This window comes from Halichoerus grypus, chromosome 14, assembly GCF_964656455.1.
Source record: "Halichoerus grypus chromosome 14, mHalGry1.hap1.1, whole genome shotgun sequence".
In the NCBI taxonomy this organism is placed as follows: domain Eukaryota; kingdom Metazoa; phylum Chordata; class Mammalia; order Carnivora; family Phocidae; genus Halichoerus; species Halichoerus grypus.
In genome coordinates, this window is record NC_135725.1 from 42,239,062 (window position 1) to 42,254,113 (window position 15,052).

The window sequence follows — 15,052 nt, forward strand, 5'->3', positions numbered from 1 at the left end:
AGTATTAAGAAATAAGAAAAAAAACAAAGATACATGACCTGGGTCTGTAGATCTCCAAGGCTATACACTATACTTGTGTTTCTCTATATAAAAAGATGTATAGCTTTAATCAAATTCCTAAACAACTGTGGCATTCAAATAAAATACCACTGATAAAATGTACACTAAAATAGGCCTGAAGAATGCTAAGAATTTCATTGTAGTAAATAATAAAAATGTATAAATGCATCTCTTATATCTGTCTTCACTGGTCACAGTCCATTTGGCTTAATTTCTACTTTTCTAGAATAGGTGGGTTATTGGAAGTTTATTATATAACATTTGATTTCCACATTATAATTGTGAAAAGGTGACAGATTTAGAATGTCCAATAAAGTTTCAAATATGCTTTTTAAAACAACTAGTTCAAGCTTACAAAGGTAGAGAAATTCAGTTTTACTTTTAATCACACTCATACTTTGAGATACTGAAAGCTTACTAGGTAAAAAATAAGAACTACAAAGGCAACTAAAAATAGAACAAATATTTTACTTGATAAACACTGTACCTTTTCACTTTCTTGATCATCTCCTTCCTCTTCAGAATCAGAGGTTGATGTGACCCCTGTTTTAGCTAAATTTTTTCTTTTGGATTCAACTTCTTTCTTCCCTTCCTTTTTGTCTGGCTCTTTTCTTGGTTTATCTTCTTCCTTCTGGCTGTCTTCATCCTTTTTAAGCTGCTTTTTAGGTTGTTTTTCTTCTTGCCCCTTTTTCTTACTTTTGTCTTCTTCAGTTACCCTATTTTAGAGAATATAGCAATGGAAAATGATTTTTTAGGTATCATTATTAGCTGTCTTTTAACCATACTCTCCTAACCAGATAACAGGAAGCAATAAATTTTTACTTAAAGACAAATTTAATGTATCTTCTAGTAAAATATAATGGAATGTCTTTACCATCCAATCATAAAAGGAAAAAAGAACATCCTTTTCATATAAATTAGAAAATACAAAAATTACAGTGGCATTAGGGTAATAAAAAAGTGATTTTTTCCCTTTGTTTTCCTAGCTTTTTGTAATGTTCTGTATTTGCTGAAAAAATTACCTAATATGATCTTACGTCCCAAGGTAATTCTTCACTGTGGGGATACAGCAATACAGAACATGGGTGAGACACTTGGATCTTATATTCCACATAATTGTAAGAATAACATGTTTAAAAAGTACACAGATTGGGAAAAATACAATTGCAGAAGTGAACTGCTTATGATCAAATAGGATCACTTTAGAATTCAAAGAAATACTTTGCAAGGTAAAAGGCTCCCAACTTATGCATACAATGATAAAATATATGGTAATTAAGCATAATATGTAACAGCGCTGAATTCACTAGCACTAAGCATTCCCATCACCAGTGGAATTACAGACATCACTAAGTCAAAACTACCAAAATTGCTCAGTAAGCCTAATGTTACTATTGGATGATCTTTATGGTAACTAGTACAGCAGAAATAAATACAAGTATTTATGGTATGATGACAGGCTCTAGGAGAACCAAATGATGCCATTGCTGACCATATAATTACTTTCATGGTATATACATTCAACTAAAGCCATCCCATAAAAAAAATACAACTTGAAGCTTGGACAAGCTGTTTAAAAAATTAATCTTTTTACCAATCTAGTCATTTCACTGAGATTTTCGAAGACTATACAATTATATCAATGGATCTGAGAGGTGGAAGAGACTTCAGATCGTTAGTCCAACCCATTCCATTCGACGAAGGAGAAAATGATGGTGTGAAAGGTCAAATAATTAGCCCAGTATCACGGTTCCAAATCCAGTGACCACCTACCAGACAACTGCTTCCTTGAACCTTTAAGAGATTATTAAATTGGAAGAGAAAAAAATTGATTCTTTAATCTCTTTAGAAATTTCCTTGTCACATAACCATCATTGGCTATGCTTATTTTCAAATGTCACATGGGTTTCCTTGTTAATTTCTAATCGATAGAAAAGGCATGCATGTAAAATCATTTTAACTTTCTTCAGTATTTTCACAAATGTGAGTATTTTGATAATTTCATGGAGATGAGAATACCAAGTCAAATACAGAAAGCATTTCCATGGCTCTTAAGAGATACTGACCAATTCCTCGCCCAAAACATCCCCTCCATGGAAGCAGATATTAAAAATCCAAATACCCCCTGAACTAGCAAATTTGCTTCCAGCAATGTATTCTAACCAGTATATCTGCACATGTACAGAACAGATGACAGTGTTTTTAAAAGGATGTATCCATACCTGAGACAGATGTTAAGAATTGTACGTACAGTGGAATACCATGCAGCTTTTTTAAAATTATTAAACATAGATTAAGAAGTGTACCATAAGGTCATAAGAGATGGGATTAGTATTTCAAAGGCTTTTGAACAATACCAAAGCAGACTGCCACAGCCTTAACTATCATGGCTTGCTACAAACAAGTATTTTCCCAGTGGTCCTTCATGAAAAACAGACTTCTCCATAGTGACAATTTCCCTTTTTAATAGGTGAAGGCACAGTAGGAAACTATTAGTAAACAGTTAAAAATATGTTAACATAAGCAACAACTAATGCAAATACAACTCCAAATATCTCAGTGGCTTGTACCAAATATTTCTTACTTTACATACAGATTATGAGATGGTTTCAGCTTTTCTGGGCTCTATTCCACTATCTTGTCATTTCAGGACTCACTGCAAAAAAGCTACCACTAACACATACATCCTGTTCTCAAGGTGGAGAACAAAACTTTCAGAAGGGCTTCTATAGTTTAGCTCTGTACTCCAGAGTCTGTGCTCAGGTACATGGCTGAGGATAGCCATGGCCGATGCCGAACCTATATATAACATGGATACAGACATTTATGTAAAAACTTTAAACATGTGACACTGACTTTGGGGCTGAGAAATGGAAAATCCTAATATATTTTTATACAATGGGTAACACGGTCACCTGCGATAATGTGAAAGAAAATTCAGTGGCTTTGGGTGAAAAGGCTTCAAGATAGAATGCTAGCATCTTGAGTGGGTTGTTAGCAGGATAAATAGGGCACTTCAAGAAAGAAACAAGTTTAAAAAAGAGCAAAATGACAAAAGGAGAACCTAAAAATTCCATGCATTTCAGTGTTGAAAGTCCCCTCCATCTTGTAAAAAATTTTCAAATTCAGAAAAAGACTGGGGTCAAAGATCCATCAAAGGTATAAACTGCCAGCCTTTCTTTAGTAAGTCAAATTGGGCTACCTTGGTCCTTCAGATGAACAGTTTCTAGGGAAGAGGACCAAGGTGTTCTCAGGAAAACCTGTAAACTAAAGGGAGTGTAAATTAAGTATATAATAAGATAAGCATGTCTGGGGGGGGCGGTGGGGGAAAAATAAATTTAAAAAAAGCAAGTCTGAGAAAATCCTATGAAAAGACCACTAGACCACTGGGCATGAAGTTGACTAAAACCCACAGGCCATAAGGTATTATTACCGAAAGTAACACAGCCTCCATCAGGAGAAATTAATGGAGATTAAAAAAGGAACCTTGGGTCCCCAACACCCTATAGCCTGAAAGCAGACACAATACTACCCAGCTGATGAGGATATTTTCCATTGACCTTTTCAGATACAACTAAGGAGGATACTGAAAAGTAGACAACTGTCACAAGATTAGCTAAAAGCCATGAAGAGAAATGGTTTAGAGCAAGACAAACTGGGCCTAATCAAGGGAAACTTCCTTATACATGAAATAGGGAGATCTCACAATATTTTCCAGAATTCTAGATTTCTTAGGGAACAATGACTGCTGTATGGCTTTTAATATTCCCCTTTCCAAATAGGAGCATTTAGTTCTTCTGGATCCCTATCCTAGACCTAAGTGTGTGATAAAGGGGAGAGGGGAGCAGATAACTGGTGTTTTCAGTTCCTAAGTCTCCAGACCAGGGCCTTACAGCAATCATGAAATCCTAGACTTTATGCCTGATGCCACGATTAGATTAGGCAGGGAATGAGTGAGAGCTATTTGTGGTGTGGTTTTTTTTTTAGTTTTTTAAAAATCCTTTTAAAAATTTTTATTTATTTGAGAGAGAAGGAGAGAGAGAGCACGCACACGAGAACGCACGGGGGGGGGCGGGGGGGACGGGGGAGGAGCAGAGGGAGGGAGAAACAGACTCCCTGCTGAGTAGGGAGCACGACGTGGGACTAGATCCTGGGATGACCTGAGTCAAAGGCAGAGGCTTAAGCAACTGAGCCACCCAGGCACCCCTATTTGGTATGTCAAAAAAACAAAACAAAACAAAAAACCCTCACCTGCATGTACCTAATTTCTTAATTTCACTACAGTAGTTAAAACCATGTTGTAATTCTGTGCCACAATATTTGAGAATACTTTAAAAGCTAGCTTGGCAGTAAAGTAAAACTCTTAAAGTTGAAAAGTACCAATGCTTCAGTGTTCTGTAACTAAAATCTCCTATAAAAATGTTTCATTCAAAACACTGTAAATCCCCTCTTAAATGACCTACTTGCTTGAGCCTTCTCTATAAAATCTTTAAACACAATAGCTAAAAAGAGTTTTGCCCTTTGTCTAAATATACATTCTCTCCTTCCTGGTGAAGTTTCTACCCAGAAAAGCCACATAAACAATACCCATCTGTGTTGCAATGATGTGGACAGGACTAGACAGTATTATGCTAAGCAAAATAAGTCAGAGAAAGACAAGTATCATATGATCTCACTGATATGAGGATTTTGAGAAACAAGACAGAGGATCATAGGGGAAGGGAGGGAAAAATGAAACAAGAAACCAGAGAGGGAGACAAACCATAAGAGACTCTTAATCTCAGGAAACAAACTGAGGGTTGCTGGAGTGGTGGGGGGGGTGGGAGGGATGGGGTGGCTGGGTGATGGACACTGGGGAGGGTATGTGTTACGGTGAGTGCTGTGAATTGTGTAAGACTGATGAATCACAGGGGCGCCTGGGTGGCTCAGTCGTTAAGTGTCTGCCTTCGGCTCAGGTTGTGATCCCGGGGTCCTGAGATGGAGCCCCGCATTGGGCTCCCTGCTCTGGGGGAAGCCTGCTTCTCCCTCTCCCTCTGCCTGCCGCTCTGCCTACTTGTGCGCTCTGTCAAATAAATTTAAAAAAAAAAAAATCTTTAAAAAAAAAAGACTAATGAATCATGGACCTGTACCCCTGAAACAAATAATACATTATATGTTAATAAATAAAAAAAAACAACACAATATCCATCTGTGGAAAAGGTGGCAAAAAAAAACCCACATTATTTTGATTAAGTAGCTATACCAAACATTAAAATTTTAAATTCACAAAAAAATAAAAATAAAAATAAAATTTTAAATTCACATTACAAAAATAATTTAGTAATTTTTTATTTTTAAGTAATCTCTATGTCCAACGTGGGGCTTGAACTCACAACCCTGAGATCAAGAGTCACATGCTCTACCGACTGAGTCAGCCAGGTGCCCCTTAGTATTTTTTTTTTTTTTTTTAAAGATTTATTTGAAAGAGCATGCCTGGGGGGGGGGGGGGAGTAGCGGGGCGGGGGGAGAGAGAGAGAGAGAGTCTTAAGCGGACTCCTTGCTCATAGCAGAGCCAGACGGTAGACTCAATCTGATCTCACAACCCCAAGATCACGACCTAAGCGGGAACGAAAAGTCAGATGCTTAAGGGACTGCACCACCCAGGTGCCCCACCCCTTAGTAGTATTTTTTTTTTAAAGTTATTTTGAAGGAGCTAGAAAGGATTTGTGGAAATTGCCTCAAAAATACTTTGTCTAAACCTTCCTTAAACATATACCCTGCCCAATTTCTCTATTGCACATTTTACCCTGTATTATCTAAGTATCTTCATATCCTGATATACCAAGAAGACGTCTTAGATTAATGAAATGATGATCACATCAGATTTTTTGTAAAGTAGGTACCAGGCCCAGCATGGAGCTCAATGGGGAGCCTGAATTCAGGACCCTGAGATCAAGATCTGAGCTGAAATTAAGAGGCAGACATTTAATTGACTTGAGCCATCCAGGCGCCCCTCATCATATTTTTCTTGATTCCCCATCAATTTTTACTTTCTATACAACAAAAAACTTTTCAATAGTTTTTCCCCATAATTTTTAGAAATACAAAATAGTAACAGCAAATATCCTATAAAACTGACATAAATACAAAGACATTTATACTTATTTAAAGTCAAATACTTCATTCAGTGTATAACTAACTATACATTAAAAATAAACTCACATGTCACTCTCTGAAGGACAAGGCTGTTTTACCATTTTGGGTCTGCCTCTTGGTTTCGGAATCTTCACTTCTGTAGCTAACATTCAGAGGGAAAAAATTAGTAACTATCATCTTTCAAGATGCAATTCTCACATATAAAGATTACAAATGATATATACTAAGAATATTAGTTAGTGGTTTATTACAGACATTATCTTTATTTTTTAAGTTTTAAAGATAATATCCTCCAATGATTCAAATGAGCAACAACAGAATATTTAAAAGTGGTAGAGCAACTGAGTAATTTTCATTCCCTCCTTAGTATGACTGAGAGGGCTTAAAAGAACGTTCCTTAAGTATATATTGTACATTCACATCTTTGAAAATCTGTACAGAATTCACTGAATTTCCTAACACTATTAATTGATCCATTAAAAATTAAATTCCAAGTAATTATGGAAACAAATCTCAGGATTTTTCTTTTCTGGGTATTATTCATCTTCCCCCCTTTTCAAAGAATATTATGAGGCAGAAAAACATTGGCTCTATTTTGGTTAATTGTCTTTGGTTTACTTTGTATTAGAGGCATATCCTTCCAAACTATTTCCAATTTCCCAAATTAGCACAATACTTTCTATAAGCAATGCTGAAGATAGCTGCACACAGCAAAGGTCATAGACAAAGAATGCAATAATTTCCATTTGGAAAACTTATGCTTTCTACAGTGAGAGGTAAGGTAAATCCATCATTCATGGAATTTAACCTCACCACAGCCTCAATGCGCCGCTATTAGGGAAAAATATGAGAGATAAAACAGAAGATAAAAAAAATGTCCCAATTACTTTAAATCTAAAATACTTTATCACATAAAGCAGAAACCATGTTTATCTCCTCTGAAATTTGTTTTATGTATATATATATACATAATACATAATCAATTGCCTATCCACCTATTCCAAAGTATCTGAGGCATATCACTGTAATGGGAGTATTATTCACAACTCGGAGATTTAAACAATAATAATCATACCTGCAGGTCGTCCTCTTTTAGGACTCACTTTTAGATTAACAGATGCTGTTGCTGTTGTCACTACTCCTGCCTCCTCGGTTTCTACTTGTTTTTCTGCCTGAATCACAAAAACTTAATTAACTTACTTAAGCAAATAAATAGTAAGCATTCCAGATTTAATTCAACAACTAAGATATGCCACCCTAAAGAGTTTGCATATAAGCATAATTTGTACATATTGTTATTCTTTCTCAATAGTGAACTCGTCAGAGTAACATCCCCAAACACAGCTTATAACAATTTATAAGAGTGAACAATTTTTTTTTTAAATTTATTTGAGAGAGAGAGTGCGCAGAAGGGGCAGAGAGAAAGGGAGGAGAGAATCCTAAGCAGGCTCCCCACTGAGAGTGGAGCCTGATGCGGGCCGGGCTCAATCCCACGACCCTGAGATCCTGACCTGAGCTGAAATCAAGAGCGGCCACTTAACTGAGCCACCCAGGCGCCCCTCTAGCAAATAATTCTAACAAACAAAAAAAATCACTTCTTAGATATCCTCGGCCTAAAAAAATCATTTGTAAAAACAGAGCTAACATGCTTGATGCAAAATGGTGACCCAAGTATAATTACACTTAACCCACACATTGCTTATAAATGTACTTTCACCAAGTATCTCAAAATGCGAATAACACTTCACACTCTGTACTTATGAGAACCTAAATTAATATTCTAATATTAGTAAAGGCAAGAAATTAAGTTGGGGATATTTCTTATTCTTTTACTTTGTTAATATATACATGTTTTATTTTTGAACTAAGACTGACATCTGCTGTTCTTCTCTAGGAGTTATTCTTATTTTCCATAAAAAGTGATTTACTACAGTAAAGTAATAAATTCCAGTGACGCTTTGCAGACTAAAATGACCCCCGAAGAGACAAGAGCCCCAAATGAGAGTCAGTTTGATTAAAGCAGTAGAGTAGAACAAAGGTTAAAACCACCAATTAGAAAGGAAATGCAAACAACTCATCATAATTGAAATGGGAGGAAAGAAACAGTGAAGAAAGAGAAGGATGGGAGGACCACTATAAGCTGCTTCCCTATGACCAATTATTTCAATTCAGCACTAACTAGATCAACAAAAATAAAGGCAATAAAGCATGTAAAAACATGCATAATCCAATCTTATTGATAAAAGACTTAAAAATCTTTTTTTAAAAGATTTTATTTATCTGAGAGAAAGAGAGCATGAGTGGGGGGAAGGGGCAGAGGGAGAAGCAGACTCCCCGCTGAGCAGGGAGCCACACACTGGGCTCGATCCCAGGACCCCAAGATCATGACCTTAGCCCATGGCAGACACTTAATTGAGCCACCCAGGTGCCCTAAAAACTTAACAAATCTTTTAATCAACAATCTGATTTGCAAACATTTAAGAGAAAATGCCCAGTATTGGTAAGGAAAAGAAGAATCATATTATTACCAATAATCAGTAAACTGGCAACACCTTTCTGAAAGATTATCTTTATGAATATCAGCAATTAAAAATATGCAAATTTTTGATTTAGCAATCCCACGTCTAAGAATGTATCCATTTTTAATCCTTAAACATTTTTGCTTTTATAGTTGGAAAATAATAATGCATATTCAAAGCATTATTAAAAGTCAATAAACTCAGCTAAATTCACCCCTGAACTGTTCGCAAGGAACATTACAAAAATTGCTCTGCTAAACATTAAGTTTGTATTTCTAGAATTTTAAGAACTTCCATAGCACCCCCAATCCTGCACAAATCTTGATTCAATAGCTCCCCTGGTGGACAGTGTTTTTTCCAAGTTCCCCAGGTACCAAAGGTTGAGAACCCAAGACTGTATGACAGCTCTTTTCATACTGAGGTGTTTATGAGGGCAAAGTTCTCTAAGATTCAGTTCAAACTGGGGCGCCTGGGTGGCTCAGTCGTTAAACATCTGCCTTCAGCTCAGGTCATGGTCCCAGGGCCCTGGGATCGAGTCCCACATCAGGCTCCCTACTCAGCGGGAAGCCTGCTTCTCCCTCTCCCCCTGCTTGTGTTCCCTCTCTCGCTGCGTCTCTGTCAAATAAATAAATAAAATCTTAAAAAAAAAAAAAAGATTCAGTTCAAACTGATGAGCTCTTCAGTGCAAAAAAAAACAAAACAAAAAAACCCCCATACATCTCTTCATTTACATTTTCTACTTTTGGAACTAAATCAAAACATTACATAAGAATTAAAGGTAGAATGGATGTTTTGGAGGAGATAGAGTAAGAGGTAACAAATTCACCAATAATTAGTATCATAAACAAAAATAGAATACTGCATCAAAAAACCAGCCCTCCCCATGGATATGTATTCTTGACTGTTAGAAAAATCAGACAAGTCAAAAGCATTCCTCATGAAAATAAGTATTTCATCCAGACAAAAGACAATTAAGTTACGTCGAATATACATATATTTAAATCTTAAATGCAAATAGTCTACAAATTTCTTCTATATTTTACTTGATCTCCCTGAGGCCTCTAAGCCTTTGATACCTCTACTCCCCGTTTATTACCCCACTTTCTAGCACTACTCCCTTCATGATCTTACCTAAAGCACCCCTCCCCAAACCTCATGGGACTACACTATTCATATGCATATCCTCAAGTCCTCTGCATTCTTGTTTTGCTGCACCCTTCCCACAAATCTCCAGAAGAGAATTACTATAAAACTCTACCTTCTCTGCTCTATTATTCCCTGCTGCTGAGACCTGAGGGGGGTAAAAATGATACTACTACATTCATTTTATGGCGATCTCAGTTGGGAACTCAAAGCCATCCATTAATATCTTTACCCTGTTGTGCGTGCCTTTTCTCCCCTCACCAGCATAAACTTTCAATCCTTTCTTCCTGCCTTAGATCATATACAGAGTCCTCCTTTGAACTGGGTGGTGGAGAAAAGAGAGACTGAGGCCAGCAGGAATTCCCTTAATTCCCAATTCTCCCTAGAACTTCTAAATAACCTCCTCCATCCTTCTCTTTAGTGTATGAAATGTCCACCTCCTTCTTCCTGTTAAGTCTCTTCCTTCAAATGTGCCCCCCTCCCTTCTCTCATCCAGCATCTTCTTACTGCAATTATCCATATTTTCCACATCTTCAATCTTTCCCAGTTTTGCAAAGAAACAGTTAAAGCCATCATATTTTTTCACTTTAAACCCTCTCCTTTAACCATTTAACCATGCAAATCCCTGTTGCTGCATTCTCTCTCCTTCCCTTCAAAGATTTCAGAACAGTGTAACTTTAACATTAAACATTTTATTCTGCAACCCCCTTCATTAGCCCTTACTGTCTGACTTTAAAGTATCCTGGGGGAGCCCAACTGTCAAATACCTTCCAGGATCTTCTCCGTATCAGGACACTACTGGCCATTTAAAAAAAATTCTCCCGACATCCTCTGTTTGCTCCTGATAGTTCATTCTCAGCCTTAACTTTACAAAACAACCTCTCATCTCCGTTAAGTTCCCTCAGGATTCTGGTTTCTGCATTCTTCCCAGTAAACTTTCTCCCTTGACTACCTCACCTACTGTCCTATCTTTATATCAGTGACTAGATTTTTAACTTTTACCTTTTCCCCTTTTGATGTTAAAACACTATACCTGCAGTCTAATTCCCCTAGATGTTTTACTTTCTCCTCCCCATGTCTCTGGTCCCAAACCAAACCAACCTTGGAGTCACCCTACATTCCTCCCTCCCTTCACACCCACTTCCAATCAACCATCAGCTTTATCCCTGAAGTGCTCTTAAATCCTATCTCTGATTCTACACTACTAAAAACCTGCTAGAAGGTCCCTTCCTTCCAATCTCATGCTAACTCCTTAGATAAGCCTTTCATGACTTAGTTACCAAGTCACTATCATAATGCCCCATTTTAACTCTTATGTATGTATTGTCTGTCCCACAAAAATGTAAGTTCAACAACAACAGAGACCTTACTTCTTTATTCACTGCTCCATGCTGTGCCTGCACCAGTCATGTTAGTACTAAAATTCTGAATGAATTAATCTGTGAACTTGTCTCACCACCCCAATCCAGTCTCCATCATTCACACTGCTTTAAAAAAGGATGCATGTGAAATTTAAAATGATTCAATGGCTTCCCATCAATTCTCTAAGTTCAAGGTTAAGTTTAAGGTGTTGTGCCGTTTTCCCTCAAACTTTAATACTGAGACACAATGCTTGAAACAAAATTTTCTCTACACCTATGTATATACTATTCAAATTGCCTCACATGTTCTTCCCCTCCCTCCTTCATCTGCCTGACAAGACCGCCTATGTTAAAATCTTGTTAAAGTTATCAAAGCCCCTTCCATACACATCCCACAGGAAAAAAAAAGCCACTATAATTATTTGTTTTCATATTTTACTTCCTCATGAGATACCGAAGCCTTAGTTTTCCTTGAATCTTTGGCATATAACAGTCTGAGACATAAACAGGTCAGAAAAAGGTGATGAACAAAGCATATAGGGGAGAAACATTAATTAAAAGCAGAGGGTGTACCTCCTCCTAAAATGTCACATATTCTCATTTAATGCAACAATGATGCCAATAATAACATTAGAATGGACAATATTGACAGCAATTACTGTGTACCAGGATTTACTATAGATATTTAATGTGGTAACTCATTTAAGCCTCTCAACAACCTTATGAGTATATATTATTATCCATTTTACAAAGAAAATTTGAAGAAGTGGCATTAAAAGGAATGAAAGCTGATGCATTTCCTTTCCTTTACCAGTCAACGTATCTTAAGGGTGCTGTATCACAAGAAAAGAAACAGTTTTCCTAAATAAACATAATCTATCCTTTAAAAAAGTTAAGGACTTGGGGGCGCCTGGGTGGCTCAGTCATTAAGCGCCTGCCTTCAGCTCAGGTCCTGATCCCGGGGTCCTGGGATCGAGCCCCGCCATCGGGCTCCCTGCTCAGCGGGAAGCCTGCTTTTCCCTCTCCCACTCCCCCTGCTTGTGTTCCCTCTCTCGCTGTGTCTCTGTCAAATACATAAATAAAATCCTAAAAAAAAAAGTTAAGGACTTGGGAGTAAAGGGCCAACTTTAAATTTAGTAAGGTTTCATTATCTCTAGTCTTCTTCAATCTGACCAAAACAAAAATTATTTTACAATCCCTGTGGTTAAGCAGCAACATTACCTTTCTCTTTCTCCCTCTTCTGGCAGCTTTTGGAGTGGTTATGTCAATTGCTTTAGTCACATCCTAAAATTGAAAAAAATATATATACACACACACGAAACTGAATAAATTATGTCAAAACTTAAAATTTCTTTAAAAATAAGGGCATATTTCACTAAAGACACTAGGGAAACTTGTTTTAATTCTCTGAAGTTTGAAATTATCAACATTAGAAGTCTTATCATTATAAAGTGAAAGGAATACCTAGTATCTTTGTCTACAAAAAAAAATTATTTCCTCTGTCAGATGAAATACAAAATTCATGCTTGCTAGTACACAAGGAAGTGTGTCTTTTCAAATTTATAAAACCACTTTTTTTCTACAGTAGAATCCTGAATTTTAGGGTTGTAAATTTTAAGAAGTGGCTTAGACTTTGGAGATCATCTAACAACTATTCCATGAGGCCTGAAAAGGCTCAATGAGATAAATCAAATTCACAGATGGAAGTAAATCTAGAAAAATTCAGTTCAATGCCCTTTCCAGTACCTCCATCCCACAATACCTTGCTTTAAAAAGATTCCTAACAAATAGTAACCCACTCTCCTATATGTGGACCTCATATATTGCAGAGCAGAATAACTTCAAATAAAAACATCCATGCTTTTAAAAAAATTTTTATAAGTAATCTCTATTCCCAATATGGGGCTCGAACTCATGACCTCAACATCAAGAGTCACATGCTCTACCAACTGAGCCAGCCAGGTGCCCCAATATCATGCATCTTAAAAATGCAAAAATTATTTTACAATATAGTATTTCATATTCACACAAGGAAATAAGCCTTAAATATTTTCTCATTCATTACTCAACTACTTTAAAGATTATTTTCTACTTAGCAATCAAAGGACAAACCCATCTTACAATTTCTTCCTTGAAACAAAATGGGTTTAGAATGCAAGAGAAATTAAACACACCTCATTGCTGGCTTTTTCCTCATGGTCAGTATCTTCCTTTGAAACACTTGTTTCTTTTTCTTCAACTTCAACATCAGATGATGCATTTGATTGTTTAGTTGATGCCTATAAACAACCAGGTCTATTAATCACAATTTACCCCAATTTAAAAATTTTCTACCCATGAAAAAATTCAAAAGCCTGTCTGCAAGTTACAAAAGTACTCTCATTTGTGTTCCATAAGATGTTTTTTAACATACACAATTTAAAAACAAGTTTTAAATTCTATTTTTTTTAAAAGTCTTAAAGGGATTGTATTCCTGTAATTGAAGGTATACAGAGTGTAAAGGATAAAACTGTAAGGCAGAAATGGAAGTATAATTACAAAGAATACCATTCTGATGTTCTGACCAATAAATATCCAACAAGATATAATGTAACTTGATTTAGAATAGCACTGTTTATTCAACTATTGACATATTCTAAAGAGAAACTTACTCCAAGACACAGAGCCTTTTAGCAAAGGACATATATAACAGCTTTATTTAAAGACTTTGATTTATATCTCATACTTAGTTTATTTAAAAGGCACTGAGTGGGAGTCCAGTAAATCATCATTCCCCCCCCCACCCCGTATTCGTGGATGGTAATTCAATCAGGCAGTGATTCATTCCTCTGGGTTCCGGGTAGGGGTGAGAACCAATCATCATTAAATTTTAAAAGTACCCCCCAGATGATAAGATACACAGATGATCTACTAGGGGCCCAAAAAGATGAGTAACAGAGGTAACACAGTACATATTGGGAGGAGGTAAGCACAGGTCTACAAGATGACAGCATTGCAGTCCAAACTGTGCCCCTAATGATTTCAAGTCTAAACTGTAAACCCATTTCTTCTTTGGTAAAAACCCATAAAATTATGAAGTCCCAACAGAAAAATATAAAAATGCCCCCAAAATTACTTAAATTTTTGTAAATCATGATGGCCAATTTTTTTGTTTTGCATGTTCAGGGTTCACTGTTTTCTCCAAGTCCTAGGAATGTGCCACTGGGGACGTTTGGGCCGGAACACAAAGTACATCACACCAGCACAATCATTCATACTTTTGTTAAGGACAGAAAATTGCTAGGTTTCATGCACACAACCTACCAAAAATTTCATTGTGAAATGGAAAATACCAAGCATATATGGTAAAAACTACCTGGAGATTAAGTAGGTACATAGGAACACAGGATAGGGTGACCATGCTGGGCTGTCTGGAGGATAAAAAAGTCCTTGAAGGTACAATCTCAGGACACATGATCCAAGTGAAGTTACAAATTGTTGGCTTCAGGAAATAATGAATTCAGTCTCTCTGGATTCCCATTATACAACTGAGGCAACGATGGGAAACCATCTAGCCTTACATTCATGCAACAATATTTAGTGAATACCTATTCTTGCCACACATATAACAGTAACAGGCACATACAACACACAGCTTCTTCGTTCATGGAGCTAATAAACTGTGGCAGTTAAGTACAGAAGCAAATATGATATGGTATGATCAACAAGTAAGTTTTGGGTGGTAATGAAGGTATTTAGGATCATCTAATGCAGCCAGGGAGGATCAATATAAGATTTAAGATCCAGGGAGAATAGCACCTGAAAAGTTCTCAAAGGTGAGAAAAAGCATGGCAC

At 36.6% G+C, this 15,052-nt stretch overlaps 1 protein-coding gene across 5 annotated transcripts in view; it reads right to left on the minus strand.

Moving 5' to 3' along the window:
- PSIP1 (PC4 and SRSF1 interacting protein 1) overlaps nucleotides 1-15,052 on the minus strand; it is a 39,822-nt gene that overhangs the window by 8,026 nt on the left and 16,744 nt on the right. For all 5 annotated transcript variants that reach the window (XM_036121227.2, XM_036121228.2, XM_078061214.1 and 2 more), the window contains exons 5-9: nucleotides 13,393-13,497; nucleotides 12,440-12,502; nucleotides 7,271-7,367; nucleotides 6,262-6,337; nucleotides 548-776 (exon numbers count right to left, since the gene is read on the minus strand). In XM_036121227.2, the coding sequence (XP_035977120.1) occupies nucleotides 548-776; nucleotides 6,262-6,337; nucleotides 7,271-7,367; nucleotides 12,440-12,502; nucleotides 13,393-13,497 (570 nt within the window). The remainder of the gene's footprint in view (nucleotides 1-547; nucleotides 777-6,261; nucleotides 6,338-7,270; nucleotides 7,368-12,439; nucleotides 12,503-13,392; nucleotides 13,498-15,052) is intronic.